This window comes from Megalobrama amblycephala, linkage group LG22 (genome assembly GCF_018812025.1).
Source record: "Megalobrama amblycephala isolate DHTTF-2021 linkage group LG22, ASM1881202v1, whole genome shotgun sequence".
NCBI lineage: Eukaryota > Metazoa > Chordata > Actinopteri > Cypriniformes > Xenocyprididae > Megalobrama > Megalobrama amblycephala.
Window position 1 is genome coordinate 28,308,289 of NC_063065.1, and position 18,115 is coordinate 28,326,403.

At 36.6% G+C, this 18,115-nt stretch overlaps 1 protein-coding gene across 1 annotated transcript in view; it reads right to left on the reverse strand.

Annotated features, from left to right (window-relative positions):
* The window catches only part of LOC125257918 (uncharacterized protein C18orf63), a 29,695-nt gene extending 11,709 nt beyond the window's left edge, over positions 1–17,986 (reverse strand). Inside the window, 9 exon segments of the mRNA XM_048174633.1 lie at positions 1,256–1,352; positions 1,580–1,686; positions 5,051–5,127; positions 7,125–7,166; positions 11,569–11,680; positions 12,599–12,655; positions 15,621–15,699; positions 17,424–17,558; positions 17,796–17,986. Coding sequence (XP_048030590.1) covers positions 1,256–1,352; positions 1,580–1,686; positions 5,051–5,127; positions 7,125–7,166; positions 11,569–11,680; positions 12,599–12,655; positions 15,621–15,699; positions 17,424–17,557 — 705 coding nt within the window. The 5' untranslated portion in view covers position 17,558; positions 17,796–17,986.
* Positions 17,987–18,115: the final 129 nt, after the last annotated feature.

Below are 18,115 nucleotides of genomic sequence, written 5' to 3' on the forward strand. Positions count from 1 at the left end.
GACGAGGAAACCCCTACAAAATATGGGTGCTCTGCCAGTTCTTGGCCACACCAATAGATGTGTATTATATCCCATTTTATTTCTGTATTTTTTTTTTCTTTTACATTCAAGAAATATAGTTGAATGTCTATTTCATAAATGTTTATTTGCACTACCGTTTACTTGCACTACCGTTTCTGACTACCATCTTCTCTTGTGCTCACTGGTGGACGCAATTAACGAAGGAATATCATTAAGTTTAACTGCAACGTCTTCATAAAATGTGTGGGTTTGTGTGTTAACGTTAACACGTATTTCGCAAATGAGTCTAGGCTATTTGATGTGCACGACTGACATACAGAAAACACCTTTTAAGATGTTTATGACTCATTAGAATGTATGCAAAAGACAGTTTTTCAGATTAAGCCTTTTTTAACAGACTTGGATATGTTTATATCTGTTTGAAATCCATGGATTACCACTCTGTGTTTCTGCTTGTTCATACACAAAAATGCAAATGAAAGTTACAAGTGAATAAAAGACTAAATCCCGTCTCATATACTGATAATTTATTAATATTGTTATTTATTTAATGATATTATAGATTACACTTTAGCAGAACATGCCATGGTTGCGGAGTTCTCGCATTTGACCAGCGGATGTCACTAGTGTGTCACTGCTCTGCTGCTCTGCGCATGCGTAGAAGTTTCTCATTATTACGAGAACGTTTTTCATTATTATGAGAAGCTAAGTAATTATTACGAGAAAACATCTCATAATAACGAGAAACTTTCTCGTAATAATGAATTAACATCTCATAAATAATGAGAAAGTTTCTCTTAATAATGACTTAACATCTCATAATAACGAGAAACTAAGTCATTATTACGAGAAAGTTTCTCATTATTACGAGAAATTTTCTCATTATCACGAGAAAGTTTCTCATTATTATGAGAAACTAAGTCAATGAGCAGCAGCTCATTTGCATTTAAAGGGACACAAAAATGGCGTGTTTTTGCTCACACCCAAATAGGGGCAAATTTGACAAGCTATAATAAATGATATGTGGGGTATTTTGAGCTGAAACTTCACAGACACATTCTGGGGACACCAGAGACTTACAGTATATTACATCTTGTGAAAAGGGGCATAATATGTCCCCTTTAAACTTTGGAACAAAGTCTCAACACCACTAGAACTACAGAGATGAAACAAATGAGGCTTCCTGAGAAGAGGTGTGAGCTATTATTATTTGTTTTGCTGTGTTGAAGTTTACCATGTTGTTCCAGTGCTTTTGAAACTCCATGTAAGATTGAAATGGGCTTTCCTGTGGAATCCTGCGACTGATGCTAATGATTTGGCCTTTCTTCATACTGCTCTCACACACACACACACACACACACACACAGAGAACAATGCAGCAGAAGTACTGATTCATCGATTCATAAATATAACACTGCCAACAAAAGAGATTATGATTAGGACTTTTTCCCCCCATGATGCCCTGTGGAGCAACAGTACAGCTCTAGAAAGTAACTGCTGTAAAAGTGTATCAATGCGGTATAAAGCAGTCTAACTGCAAATACACACAAACACACACCTTGGCAGAATATGGCACCAGTTATTTGGCATGACTGTATGCAGCACAGCATCATTGGTATGGAGGAAGCTTTTCACCACAGGAGCAGGAAAATCAAAATCCTTTATCTGGCAGAAAACAGAAGAGCATGAATTAATATCTCACACAAAAACAGGAACAATAAATATTGCAATCCAGTAAAAGCTTTGGACATTCTTACTGTAAATAACTGGTCTCATTTATCTCAATTATTAACCCAAGAATGTGTTATTAACAGCTATTACAATTAATATTTACCAACAGATTTTATGCAAATACATGATCTGTGTCTATGTAGATCCACAACCCGAATTCTGGAAATGTTGGGGCGTTTTTTAAACGTGCATAAAATGAAAACTAAAAGACTTTCAAATCACATTAGCCATTTCAAATTTAATGCCTGCTACGGGTCTCAAAATAGTTGGGACGGGGGCATGTTTACCATGGTGTAGCATCTCCTCTTCTTTTCAAAACAGTGTGAAGACGTCTGGGCATCAAGGTAATGAGTTTCTAGAGTTTTGGTGTTGAAATTTGGTCCCATTCTTGCCTGATATAGGTTTCCAGGTGCTGAAGAGTTTGTGGTCATCTTTGACGTATTTTTCTCTATAGGTGAAAGATCTGGACTGCAGGCAGGCCAGACAATGCAAAACCACAATGCATGTGGTTTTGCATTGTCCTGCTGAAATACACGTCATCTGGAGGGGAGCATATGTTGCTCTAAAACCTTTATATACCTTTCAGCGTTCATAGTGCCTTCCAAAACATGCAAGCTGCCCATACCATATGCACTTATGCACCCCCATTCCTTTAGAGATGCTGGCTTTTGAACTGAACGCTGATAACACGCTGGAAGGTCTCCCTCCTCTTTAGCCTGGAGGACACGGCTTTCATGATTTCCAAAAAGAATGTCAAATTTGGACTCGTCTGACCATAGAAAACTTTTCCACTTTGAAACAATCCATTTTAAATGAGCCCTGGCCCACAGGACATGACGGCGCATCTGGACCATGTTCACAAATGGCTTCCTTTTTGCATGTTAGAGCTTTAGTTGGCATCTGCAGATGGCACGGCGGATTGTGTTTACCGACAGTGGTTTCTGGAAGTATTCCTGGGCCCATTTAGTAATGTCATTAACACAATCATGGCGATAAGTGATGCAGTGTCGTCTGAGGGCCCGAAGACCACGGGCATCCAATAAAGGTCTTCGGCCTTGTCCTTTATGCACAGAGATTTCTCCAGTCTCTCTGAATCTTTTGATGATGTTATGCACTGTAGATGATCAGATTTGCAAAGCCTTTGGAATTTGACATTGAGGAACATTGTTTTTACAATATTCCACAATCTTTTTATGCATTCTTTCACAAATTGGAGAGCCTCTGCCCATCTTTACCTTTAAGAGCCTCTCTAAGAGACTCTGCCTCTCTAAGACATCCCTTTTATAGCTAATCATGTTACAGACCTGATATCAATTAACTTAATTAGTTGCTAGATGTTCTCCCAGCTGAATCTTTTCAAAATTTCCTGCTTTTTCAGCCATTTGTTGCCCCCGTGCCAACTTTTTTGAGACCTGTAGCAGGCATCAAATTTGAAATGAGCTCATTTAGTGGATAAAGGTGTAAAATTTATCCGTTTAAACATTTGTTTTGTTATCTATCTATGTTATCTATTATGAAAGTCTTAGTTTTCATTTTATTCAAATTTTTAAAAAAATGTCCCAACTTATATATATATATATATATCTATCAGAGGTTGCGTTAGACTGTAACTTTGTCCGTCATTTTGACGGACAGGGTTGTAAAAAATCCGTCATAATCTATTATTACCCGTCATTTTAATTTTCATCTTTTAATTATAATAACACATTTAATTGCTTTTATTTTTGTTCACATTTGAATTGGCAATTCAAACGTGAAATTTCTCTGTACTGTACTATAGGCTACGTGTTGGTAGCCATTAAAGAAAACGTGGTTTCATATTTATGTTTAAATAGTCCTATGTTATGTTTTAAGTTCATCTATTTGATTATGAAAAGTGAAGAGCATGAGTAAGATGCATCATAAGATGTGCAGTATGTCGGGAGACATGGAGTGTGTCAGACATGATTTTGACCACTTCATTAAGTTTTGTTTTGTAGAAAGCCTTTCTTTAAAGTGAATTTCATTTTGTAAAAATTGTATCTTAATTTTAATCAATGTTTCATCAACCAATTGCCTGGATGTAATAAATAAGAAGCAAATATAGCAGAAAATATAATCATGAAATGGAGGCGCGGGCGCAATCACTGGCGCGTGAACTGGAGCGCGTCTTACATGAATGAACTGAAACTCAGGGTATAGGCTGCTTGCCTCAGAGACATGAGAAATATCTCTATAGAAAGCATGAAATATCTACTTTAAAGAAAACGAAATAATTCAAAACGAAAAGATATAGGCTACTCTGTTTATGTAGACTAAGGCGAATGAAATGTGCATTCTCTCTCTAGGCGCGTCCATGAGGAGATGAGGAGAGTCAATGTCAACTTCATCTTTGCAGCAGACACTGATTCAGAAAACATTACTTTATTAATAAACTTTATTATTAATTAAAATGTCTCCTTGCTGTTTTGGTCACATTCATAAGACCAATATCGATTCATAAATCCCAGTCGATCTTTTGGTAGGCTATATGCCTTTTTCAGTTGATGAATAAACAGTACCTACATAGTGCGCCTCCCACCCAATAAATCGCAATAGGCTTAAAACTATGTGTTGCTTTTGATATGGAACAAAGTCTCAGATTGAAAATTCTGTCCATTTCATTAAGAAATTCAAGCAATAAATACCGTTTTGGCGCTCTTTAATGTGGCGTGATAGATTGTAGCTTCTGGGTACTCGCCTGTGCGTTATCAAGCGCATAGCAAAAGATTTGTGCCAGTTTCATTTTTGTTCTGGATCCAATGCTCTGCTGCTACATTGGAGCGCACTCACCACCAACTGGACAGGGGTGTGAATTACAGTTACAATTTACAATAGATCACCCTCAGTGTAATCTGTCAACGTGACGGACGGCCTTCGGATTTTTCCGTCAATGTTAAAAAAATTCCGTCAATGACGAATAATTTTCGGTTAACGTGACCTCTGATATATATATATATATATATATATATACCACACACACACACACACACACTTTGTTGTTATAATTCTAAACTACTCAGCAAAGGCACTAACAAGAACACCACTTGGGTGCAGCTAGTAATCCAAATCAACTGTAACAAACAATGGAGAGAAAAGCTCTTCCTTCTCCTGTCCACTCAGCACAATCAGGATAACGAAAGGAAGATAAGTGACTAAGGCATAGGGCATGAACTGAGGCAAAGGTATAATGTTTGAAAATGGCAGTAAATTGGTTCATAGGTTATAAGAGGCTAGACTTGGGATTGTAAACGCAGGATGGAGGTGTCTGACTTCTCACCACAGCTGGGGGAAGTCTGACCGTGTTGGCTTCCACACTGACACACAGTTGAGTCTCGGAGATACTCACCTCAAGCACTGTTAATAAATATACAAGAGCGCAGACATAAGCATGAGTCAGTGAGAATGAGAAAACACCTGCCTGTGTCATCATCAGTTAGTGAATGAACAAAGGCATCTATTTAGGGTAGAGTGTAACATTCAGGGTTCATGCAGGTTTCATTAAGTCAAATTTAAGACCTTTTTAAGACATTTTAAGACCATAAAGATTGAAATTTAAGACCTACACGACGCACTACCAAAAAATATTCAAATCAAAGAAATTCTGAAAAAATCATTTTATTTCAATGAATTCAGTAATTAATGCTTTGAAAAAGCATTAATTTAATTTACAGATAAAGCAATCACATTAGTAACCTTCCACACACCACAATGTGCCAAATGCCCAAAACCTTAGGCCCAAAATGAAAATGGGCTAAAACAAACTTGCCCTCAAATAGAATAGATTTCATCTCATATTTATTTACATTACAAAACAGAATATTAATAGCCTAATAGAGATTGAACAGGCTACTCCAACCCAGGTAACAACCAATGTAGCGCACACACCCACACACCAGATAATCCATGTTAGATAGATAGATAGATAGATAGATAGATAGATAGATAGATAGATAGATAGATAGATACTTACCTCGGGATAATTAGAGTATCTATCTATCTATCTAACATTATATGATGTGTGTGTCCCGCACTGTCCCATGAACTGTGAGCCCAGGTACCTCGACTTAACAATTCCATTGTTCCAGAAACGAACGTGGACGTCAAGCTGCTTGGTCCTGGTGGCTTTCATTGAACATTACGACATACGGCCCGGTAAGAGTACGAATCAATTCCCCCTTTATAAACTCCCCAATCCAAATCTCGCCACATAAGTGATCTTGTTGGGCCCGCAGTACGTCTTCACGAATACTGAATCAGGGAACATCACTTGGAAGAGATCGCTAATCTCACTGTTGCTATTAAATGAGTGGTGTTTAGTCACCGTGTGTAGTATCCAAAGCACCTCGGCTTTCGATGTGTCAGTCGATCCAAAAGTTCCCCGAAGGTTGTTCGACGGAGCTGTGATGATATTGCGCTGGAGACCGGAGGGACCAGGCATTGAGGATGACGACGGCAGTGGTGAGGCTAATTGGCAGAGTCCGCTGAAGGCATTTTGCGGCTAGCTTGTGTTTCTCCGCTCTGGCGTGTGACTCCAGCGCCTTCACACCCAGAGTACCTGATTGATTTTTTTTTTTTTTGCAAAGTTTGCAGTGAGCCTCGTACATGGAGCTGGGTACCGCTTGTAACCAACAGCAGAAATCGCTGTGATTAGCCATGTCTCGTTGAAAGTAACTCTGAGGAGACGCAGACGTATTTCGTGGGCAGGTATTGCATTTATCACGGGATTTGTAGTTTTATCAACGCGTATACCAACACCAATATACCCCAGAAAGAACTACGACTCGCCACTTTTTTGCTACTTTGTAATAACTTTCAGCAGGTAACGTTTCTGGAAATGGGTAAAAAAAAAATTTAGACCTGACTAAATGAAATTTAAGACCTCGGATGAATATCTGACCGTTTTTAAGACTTTTTTAAGGCCTTAAATTTAAAGTTCAGAATTTTGGACTTTTTAAGACTTTTTAAGACCCCGCGGGAACCCTGAACATTATAAATGGTGGCTTAAAACATGACTCAGAAAGTGCAAATGACTTTGGGATAAGGTTATTTAGAAGTGGGCCAACAATAAACAGGCATGTAAAGATCACATCTATTCAACTCGGACCAAAGCGAGCACGGTTGTCTTTACTCTGATTACTGGAAATAGTCTCATTATTGGTGCACATGTAAATATAGTCAGTGAGACTCTGGGACAACAAAAAAGTGGTATTCACTAATAGGAATACTTTTAAGTGTTGTTCTATACAAGTAATCCACCATCTTAGTGACTACATGCCAGCAATCAAGAGAAATCACAGTCTAACATTATGTACACAAATGGCTGTCTCGTGCCAAAGTATACAGCCACCTACCAACTGCATTTAGTTTTCCAGAGTCACTGAGGAAATCCTTTCCTGGAAAAGGAGGAAAAAGTCAGTATTACTCGAAGATGATGAAACAAACTGCATTAAGATTACCGTGTAATTCATTAAAAGCCTTGTGATGGGGAAGTGTTGCAATCTGGTAACATCATTTAGAAGAATTTTTGATGACGTGTTTTAAAACCCTCACATATTCACAAAAAGACACTTAATTATAGTAAATTATCTCCGCTCAGCTTTGATAGAGAACACCAAAGACTTCTGAATACAGCTTTTACTGTGCTCAAGGACAGTGCCACACACATTTTCAAGGCACGGCCTCCAGCACAAGGTCTGGTTATCTTATCATGTGATGATTTTAACTTGTCAACTGATCTCTTGATTAGAAGCATCACACATACTTACAAGATTAATTAACATTATTTTAATTGGTAACACTTTACAATAAGTATTCATTTCTTAACATTAGTTATCTACATAAGTTAAAGGGTTAATTCACCCAAAAATTAAAATTATCCCATAATTTATTCACACTCAAGCCATCCTAGGTGTATATGACCTTCTTGAGTCAAACACAATCAGAGTTTAAATATTTAAAAATATCCTGGCTCTTCCAAGCTTTATAATGGCAGTGAATGGTACCATTTTTTGAAGCCCAAAAAGCACATCCATCCAGCATAAAAGTAATTAATTCTGCTCCAGGGGGTTAATAAAGGCCTTCTGCAGCGTAGCGATGGAGTTTTATAAGAAAAATATCCATAATTATAACTTTATAAACTGTAATAACTAGCAGAGCCAGAACCAGTACACATGAACTGGGGGGTGGGGGGTATTCATAATTCTTGAGGGGGCCATCGCGGGGTGGGGGGTATATGTTCTATATCTATAGTCTAGGGGCTCTATATTCTATCTGAGGCCCAAGCGCAAGTTCTTTAAGGTGACCATTATTTTAGAACATTATTTAGGACCGTATTAATTCTTTGGCAATGTGTCATGCAGCCACACTATGACACATATGTATCGCGTTTATTAAATTTTTCCTTTTTTATTATTTTTTTTAATTTAACATAAGTTATACTTTGGTAAGTTGAAAATGGAAGCTAGTTATTTTACTTTATAACATGTTAAATATGGATATTTTTCTTACACAAATCCATCACTTTGCTTCAGAAGGCCTTTATTAACCCTTTATTAAGCTGTGTGGAGTACATTCATGATGGATGCACTTTTTTCGAGCTTCAAACAGGTGGTTTCCGTGCACTTCCATTATAAAGCTTTGGAGTATCAGGGTGATTATTAATATAACTCCGATTGTGTTCGTCTGAAAGAAGTCATATACACCTAGGATGGCTTGGGGATGAGTAAATCATGGGGTAATTTTGATTTTAAAGTAAACTAATTCTTTAAATGTCTGAAACCTCAAATAAACATTACATGGTTGAAAACACTGAATAGTTGTGATATATGAAAAGCACTCAGCACGATCCCATTTCGGGGGTAGAGGGAGCACAAATCAGATCTGAGGGGGCAACGCACCCTTTTGCCCCCTCGGGGCACCGACCCTGATTACTAGGTTCCGGAAACGTACGTCCGCGCGTTTGTGAGAGAGTCAAGTTCTGGCGTATGGCATAGGAATAGCGTAAGTTTAGGTGAGAGTAGAAACCTCTCACAGTTCAAACAAAAGAGCTGGACAACAAACTCAAGCTACTCTGACATTTCTCTTTAAAAATTCTCATTTTAGACTTGAGTGGTGAGTGGTGTTTTGTTTTGCTCTATCCTCTGCGCTTCCACGTTCGTCAATATGGGTCAGGTCAGAGGTCACTCTTCCACCACAACTAGACTAGTGTACGGCCGTTACCGAAAACTACACTGTGTTCCAAATTATTATGCAAGTGACATATCAGTAGGATTTCAGAACGATAAACATTCAGATTTTAGTTTTTCTAAGAAAGTGTTTGTTTGTTTGTTTATCCATGTCTTTTTAGAAAACTGGTATCAATCTCAGACAAAATAATTTGCCAGGTCTACTGCCAGGTAAATGGAAACCCTATTTAGAGGTTGTTCCACATTATTAAGCAAGTTACAATTCTCATGCAATATGGGGAGGAAGAAAGATCTTTCTGAAGATGAAAAGCAGGAAATGGTGCAATGTTGTGCACAAGGCATGAAAACAACTAATATTGTGTGAAAACTGAATGCAGATTATTGAAGTATCATAAGATTTGTGAGTGATTTAGAGCATAGCAGAACTGTTTTAAAAGGGCAGATATAAAAAAGCCAATGTTGAGCAGCAAACAGGTATTTGAAGCTGCTGGTGTCTCTGGAGTCTTGAGATCCTCTCCATGCAGGCTGGCAGTTATGTGTAAAATTGCATTTTAGCCACCACTAACCAAACCTCACAAAGAGAAACATTTACAGTGGGTGTAGAAATACATTTTCAAACAGTTTTATTGCTGTGGTGTTTTTTGCAGCATTGGATAGCGCATAGTGCATTGTATTTCAGAAGGCACTATCCTTCTTTTTATACCATAGCTGAAAATGGACAGTTATGAACTCCACATATCTTGATGAGGTCATTTTGACACCCTCAGAGACCCTAAAGGGACCTTCCATCTCACTTCCCAATATTCCAGCCCAAATCATCACCTGCCAGCTCCCTGCTGACGTCACACTCTTGTTGGAACATGGTGGCCATTCACCAACCATCCAGAAATCCATCCATTTAGACCATCCATTGTAGTACGGCATTTGTCAGTGAATAAAACTATTTAAAAATGATATCTTTATGGATTTCTAAACACACTTTAAATGTTTCTCTTTGTGAGGTTTGGTTACTGGTGGCTGAACTGCCAGCCTGCATGGAAAAGGTTCTTGAGACTCCAGAGACACCAGGAGCTTCAAATACGTTTGCTGCTCAACACTGGCTTTTTTTTATAGATGCCCTTTTAATACAATACATTTTTTTGACAGGAACTTTCCTTAATAAGCCTTTATCTGACCGAGTTCTGCTGTGCTCTAAATCGCTCACAAATCTTATGATAATTTGATAATCTCCATTCAGTTTTCACACAATATTAGTTGTTTTCATGCCTTTTGCACAACATTGCACCATTTCACCATTTTGCACCATTCACATGCTTTTCATCTGCAGAAAGATCTTTCTTCCTCCCCATATTGCATGAGAACTGTGACTTGCTTAATAATGTGGAACAACCTCTAAGTAGGGTTTCCATTTACCTAAGTAGACCTGGCAAATTATTTTGTCTGAGATTGATACAGTTATCTACAAAGACATGGATAAATAAACAAACAAACACTTTCTTAGGAAAACTAATCCTACTGATATGTCACTTGCATAATAATTTGGAACACAGTGTAGTGATTACAGTTTATAAAGTTATAATTATGGATATTTTTCTTACAAAAACACATCACTTCGCTTCAGAGGGCCTTTATTAACCCCCTGGAGCCATATGTATCACTTTTATGATGGATGGATGGATGGATGGATGCGCTTTTTTGGGCTTCAAAAAATGGCCCCATTCACTCCCATTATAAAGCTTGGAAGAGCAAGGATATTTTTTAATATAACTCTGATTGTGTTTGACTGAAAGAAGAAAGTCATATACACCTAGGATGGCTTGAGGGTGAGTAAATGATGGGATTTTCATTTTTGGGTGCACTATCCCTTTAACATTAACTAACAATGAACAGCACTTCTAAAACATTTATTAGTCTTAGTTAATGTAAATCTCAACATTTAGTAATACATTTTTTTAAAGATCAAAAGTTGTATCTGTTACCATTAGTTAATGCACTTGAACAGACATGAACATTTTTTATTAACCAACATTAACAAATGTTAATAAATTCAGTCAAAATATATTACTCTTTGTTAGTTCATGTTAGTTAGTTATGCATTAGCTAATGTTAACAAATGAGACCTTATTGTAAAGTGTTACCCTCTAATTAGTAAAATTTTGTGTTAAACTTTCACAGTGATAATTCATTATAGTACTCCATAATTCAAAGATCTTAGCTCATTTCTATTAGTTAAACTGAGCTGAACTGACTATTGCTGACCTTGAGTTGAGGCAATAAAAATATTAGCTCAGTAAAGGAGATGAAGGGATCATCCAGTCTATTAGTCTACATGAATTACTCATGCCTACTAAAATGAAGGCTCAAGGTGAAGCGACAGTTAAGATTACACAGCAGTCACAAAGTGAACTTCACCCTACACTAGGGAAGGACTGTCTCCACAAAAGGCATCAGAGTCTTTTTGACAGTGATCAATTTTTTGGCAGTTTCTATTGCCTGTATCATATGAATCCACCAAAATTCACCTTGTAATTTTGTGAACTACTACAATCACATTTACATAGGAATGTTTCAGGCATTTTAAGTATACTGCCTCTGGGATATTGACTCTCACCTGCTATGAGGTATTGGCCAGCTTTGTTCCACTTTGGGGCCAGTTTAGCAGTCAATGAATAAGACAAACATGTCTGCAGAATGGAAGGAAATACCCTTTGAGGAGGGTTGAACTACAGGGGAAAAGAGAGAGAGAGAGAGAGAGAGAGAGAGAGAGAGAGAGAGAAAGACTATGAAGAGACTATGACTGCAAAATAAGCACACTGCAAGCAAAAGTGGCCCAAATCAGAATTTTTTGTTGTTGTTGTTCATGTCATTCAGATCTGTTATTTCATAACAGTGTGAACAGTACAAGCCACATGAAATCTGATCTTTTTCATTCTTGCATGTGGTCCAAAATCAGATACAGGTCTGATGTTCTGCAATGCAACCTCAGTCAGTCAACCAAAAGTCATATCAGAATTTACTTTTACATCACACTAGATCGACATTCTTCACAACTCTGTGCAAATGAAAGTTTTTTTTTTAAAGAAATTAATCATTTTATTCAGCAAGGACACAATGAATTGATCAAACGTGACAGAGAAGACATTCATAATGTTACAAAAGATTTCTATTTCAAATAAATGCTGTTCTTTTGAACAGCACAACTGATTTCACCATTGAAAAATGTTTCTTGAGCAGTCAAATCCTCATATTAGAATGATTTCTGACAGATCATGTGACACTGAAGACTGGTGTAATGATGATGAAAATACAGCTTTGATCACAGGAATAAATTACATTTTGCTATATATTCACATAGAAAACAGCTATTTAAAACTAATAATATTTGACTGTTTTTACTGTATTTTTGATCAAATAAATGCAGCCTTGGTGAGCAGTAGAAACTTCTTTCAAAAACATTAAAAAAAAAAATAGTAGTAGTGTATATTCTGATGCAGTGGAGACACTGTACAGGCCAGACAAATAGTGTCAGACTGGGTTTAAGGTCAGACTGAACTCATGAAGCAACATGAACATTTGAAAGATTTGTCAGGACAAACAAGACACAGACACAAATATTCTTAGAAAAATCTCCTTAAACTAACCTGTAGACCATGTTTCTGTGCAAAGGCCTGGATGATACCTCTCTTGTGAAATGTAATCTAAGACAAAGTGCAGGAAACAATCAGAATGGACAGTTAAAAAAAACAAAAAAAAAACCAATACAATACCATGTTCATGCTACATCAGGACCAAGGACCAAAAGCTAGAGATGATGGACTTAAAGGATTAGTTCACTTGCAAATTAAAATTTCCTGATAGTTAACTCACCCCCATTGCCATCCAAGATGTTTATGTCTTCTGTCGAAAAGAAATTAAGTTTTTTGAGGAAAACATTCCAGGATTTTTCTCATATCATGGACTTAAATGGGGTACAACTGGTTGAAGGTCCAAATTGCAGTCTCAGTGCAGCTTCAAAGGGCTCTACACAATCCCAGACGAGAACCTAAGGGTCTTATCTAGCGAAACAATCAGTCATTTTCTAAAAAAAAAATAAAATTTATATACGTTTTAACTACAAATGCTCATCCTGCACTCCTCTGCGATGTGCCACGCATTACGTAATCACGTTGGAAAGTTCACGCATGACGTAGGTGGAAGTACAGAGCGAGTATTTACAGAGGAATCGTGCAAAGACTAAGTCAAACAGCCTTTACAAAAAAAAGCAAAACAACGATGTCGGATGATTTTGAAGTTGGAGGAGAATATGAGAGTTTTTCACCATACTGCGGTACTTTCGCCTACGTCAACCTTTCTTATGTGATTACTTAATGCGTAGCGCACCGCAGAGCAGTGCAAGACAAGCATTTGTGGTTAAAAAGTATATACATTTATTATTTTTAGAAAATGACCAATCGTTTTGCTAGATAAGACACTTATTCCTCGTCTGGTATCGTTTAAAGCCTTTGAAGATGCACTGAAACTGCATTTTGGACCTTCAACCCATTGAACCTCAGTGAAGTCCACTATATGGAGAATAATCCTGGAATGTTTTCATCAAAAACCTTAATTTCTTTTCAACTGAAGAAAGAAAGACATACATCTTGGACGACATGGGGGTGAGTAAATTATCAGGAAATTTAAATTCTGAAGTGAACTAATCCTTAAAAAAAAAGCACAAAAAAATCCATTCAGAACTTCATTCAGTGGAGTTGCATTGCTACAAAGGCATGTCGTCTTTCCCCTTTTGGCTACACAAGTACAAAAGCCATGGAAGTTACATAAGCACAACATAGTCAATTATTCACCAGTACACCCATTGAAGTGTGACAACACATTCACAACTTTTGTAAAATGTGCATCAGATTCAAATCAAAGCACTACTGAAGGGGTAGCACGGCTTCTTGTTAGCTGCTTTTGACACACTGTGTGAAGTTATGATTTAATTGGCCTTAGTTCAGAACAGGAAAGGAGATGACAGAGTGTGAGGAATGTGCCTCAAATATTTGGCTTCGCACGGGACATGCCTTAGCACGAGCTGTGATGACACGCACACACACACACACGCACCCACAGATGAGAAGGCACGCATATGCAACACCAAAAACTTCACTGACAGGTGCACATGCACGCAAGGTGATGCACATATCACGAACACTGAGAAAAAAAGAATAATAATAACATGTACTGACAGGAAAAGCAATATAAATCATAAACGTTTTGCCTGACATAGGAGCTATTCGTGTTATGGCATTAATTAAAATCATTATATAATTACGTTACACTTTTTTTTTTTATTGAAAACAAAGTTGCATTTTGTGAGCAAGAGCATTGGTTAATTCATCTAGTAGACACATCAAATTATGGTTATGCTAAGTGTACTAAACATTAAATATTTCTTCAGCCTTATTTCTGCATGCAATCATCATGTGGAATATGTGTGATAGATTCAATTATGCCAAAAAAAAAAAATATATATATACATACAGTACGCATAATTGATAAACCAACTCAAATACACCAATCAGGTTCTTATTAGGGCAATACTACTTATTTTTCTTTTGATCCTAACAGGACTAAACTGCAAATTATCAGATTTCTGTTTGTGTTTATCATTTGTCAACACCAATTACAGAGCATGTTCAAACTTTAACAACTTTTAATTTCAATTTCAATTAATTTGTAGTAAATGTCACATAAACCCATTATACTAAATATAACATGACTTTGAAAAAAAAAAAAAAAACTCCAGATGGTTCGGTCTTTCCGGTGACGGCTTGTGGCTTTTTTTTTGTGTTAAAAATTATTAATTCATTCAAAACAAGACTTTCCTCCATTGTCCGCCTGTCATTATTAACAGGTTTGTAGCTGTATTAAGTACTAATGTTAAGTGATATTAAAAGACCAAATTCAATATACACATTAATGATGCATATTATGTACAGGTGAGAAGGCAAACCCAGAGTATAAACGCACAATGCACAGTTTCTTGTCAAGCGTTTTTTCATAGAACCACTTAGCACACTGCATTCATATTCTGGGCTCACCTGCTTGCCTGTATATAGTATGCATCATTAAGGTGTATATTGAATTTGGTCTTTTAACATTTTAGAACATCATGCTGTTTTTAGTGATTGAAATATTGCAGCAGGTGCTGCATATGGATCACAATTGCCCAAACTTGCATTTTGTTCACATATTTTTGTTTTTCTTCTTTTGAGAGGTGATATTTGTGGCTAGAAACAGATGTAAAACTGACAGGCCTATGCTGCACTTTTATGGATGTTTTGCCCGCCGGGTCTCTGCGGCAATCACGTGACTGAAAACTACGAATAGGAAAAATAACTCTTATCCTACATAATTATTTGCTTGGTTTTTCAAGCCAATCCATACGATACATTTCAATCAAACTAAATAAATACTTAAATCACTGCTTGAAAGTAAACACTCTATCAATCTTCTCACAAATAACTGCTTAGAATAAAAGTTGTAATTGATTGGCAAAATTTTCAAGAATTAAGATACTACAACTATATGCATGTATGTATACAGTAAATGTTCTTTTTTTATTCAGTATAAAGCCATTTTTAAAATTATAATTGATATCAAACAATACATCATACTTACAGTCATTATAACAGTGATGCCCCCAAAATGGCCCAACAGAGGTGAGGCAACAATGTCTGAATGCAAGAGAACAAGCTCCCTGAAAGACAGAAAAAATTATGATGATAATAGTAATAATAATAATTAGTTAGGACTGGGTATTGACACAATTTTCACAATTTGATTACTATTCACATGCTTTCGATTCAATTCGATCGATTATTTTGGATGTAGTATTTCAGTTACAGTACATGGCAAATTTTCTAGAGAAAAAAAATCTCTCAACTAATGCTGTAAACTACACATGTAAGTCAGCTGGTACTACTATAATATATTGAAGGTTAAATTAACTTATTTATATACAAACACTTAAATTACACTCAGTGATGTTTTTATTATAAAGTTTAGAATTACATAATCATATTTCTACTTCAATTCATTTTTTTTAAATAAACATTTAAATCACGGCTGTCATAACTGATTTATTCAAACATGCATTAAATATTGAAGAGCATTAAAAATTATAATGAATATGTAACGGTGCATAGCAATATTTATCAGAATGTTGCTTTCTAGAGTTCACTTTTCTAGCTGACTAATGAGTTTATGGTCACTGTATATATTTTTCTGAAGTAAATGTGACGTCACGTGACATTGTTTACAAGCTCTTTTATTGATGTGTTTCCGAGGTTGAAACACTGACTGAGCGATTACATGAGACATGATATGGATTTCAGTAAGTTGTACTGTATATTGTAACATACCTTCAAATGTTCATTCATGTTTATTTCACGCTGTAACTGGTATTAAAGCAGAGGAGAGGATGTTCACATGCGCTGCCTCATCTCTTTAACTGAGGCGCTAAAGCGATCTGTCACGCCACATTAAACAGCGCCAAAACGGTATTTATGTTTTGAATCTCATAATAAGATGGACGTCATTTGAAATCTGAGACTTTGCTTCATATCAAAAGAAACGAAGCACAAAGATTATTGCAAATTATTGGATGGAAGGCGCTACATATTCTGCTCATTCATCAACTGAAAACAGACTAATTGATTCTTGGATTTAAGAATCGATATCGGTTCGTAAAATGCGAATCGATTAAAATCGAGAAATAATATTTTTTACCCAGCCCTATAATTTGCCAAGTCAGTGAGAGGAAGTGTGTAATACAGGTGAACTGATACAGTTCTAGTGAATTTGACACTTCCAAGGTATATAATAATGAAATATAAAACACTTCCATCATCCCAGAAAACAACCATAGGGTCTGTTTGCCTAGTTGTTAAATAGACAGAACGTGTCTTTAAAATCCAATACTATGGAGCCACTAGGTGAAGAAAAAAAAATATATGACATGGGAGGAAAAATTATTTGCAATGCTTTTGCATTCTCTTGCAAACTTTGCGCTCGCTTGCAAAATGTTTGCATTCCCACAAGAAACTTTGAGTTCACTCACAAAGAACAAAAAAGTTTTGTGATCGAACTTTGAGGGAACTCAAATGTTTTGCAAGTGAATGCAAAGTTTCTCAGGGGAATGCAAAACATTTGCATTTTGAGAATACTAACCTTACTTTACTTATTATTTTTCCTCCCATCACCATGTCCCCTTAGGGGCTCCATACATAAAATTGTCAAGTTTGATTTCATGGTGACTTTAAGTAGGCTACATAAATTCAAGCCTAAAAATATAGGGTCTAACAATATTAAATCACACTTCATGTGCATTAAAACACAAATTAAAGATAATCTATCATATTTGTATGAAAAAAACATTCTACAAGTAACTCATATTTTAAAACATAATACTCGTCTTTTCACCTGCAGGTTTTCACTTGTTTGTTTCTCAGCTCCCCTTCATCGTAACTTTTCGGGAAGAACATATTTACACAACACAAATTCCTCAGGTCCGGAAGACTGAGGAAAAACAAAGATTGTGCCCCACTTCCACTCATTCTGAAAGGGAAATCATGAAGGTTAATTTGGCCAAATTAACAAAGTCACTGGTCTGTAACCAAAATGAGCTAACGTTACAGTTTTATTAGTTAATTAGATACTATTTTGCTAAAAAGATGAGAAATTACTCGCCGATTCTGTAATTACCTCAGATGAGACACAACGCCAATAAACTTAATGTAGCTCAGTTAATTTCTAACATATGAAAAGAAAGAAAGGGGTAACGTTAGTTTTTACCTCAGTTTGAGGTTATACAAATGTTGAGGTAAAAGGGCACGAGCTTTTGGCGGCAAGAGCAAGGAAACTGAAGGCTCGCGTGCCAGTGTTTCAAGTGAACACACTGTCTGTTATCTGACAGAAACACTTAAACAACATCAACAACAGGCGGCTAAGGGCAACCCACTTAAATTATCGTGACTAACGGATATCACTAGATTAACGTGATGGCGATAAACTGCAACGTTTCCGTATTGCGTGAGAACTGAGCTCTCGTGAACTTTCGTGAACTTCTGCTGAGTTACTTCGCTGGCTTCGCCGAAACCTATGACCCAGTGAGT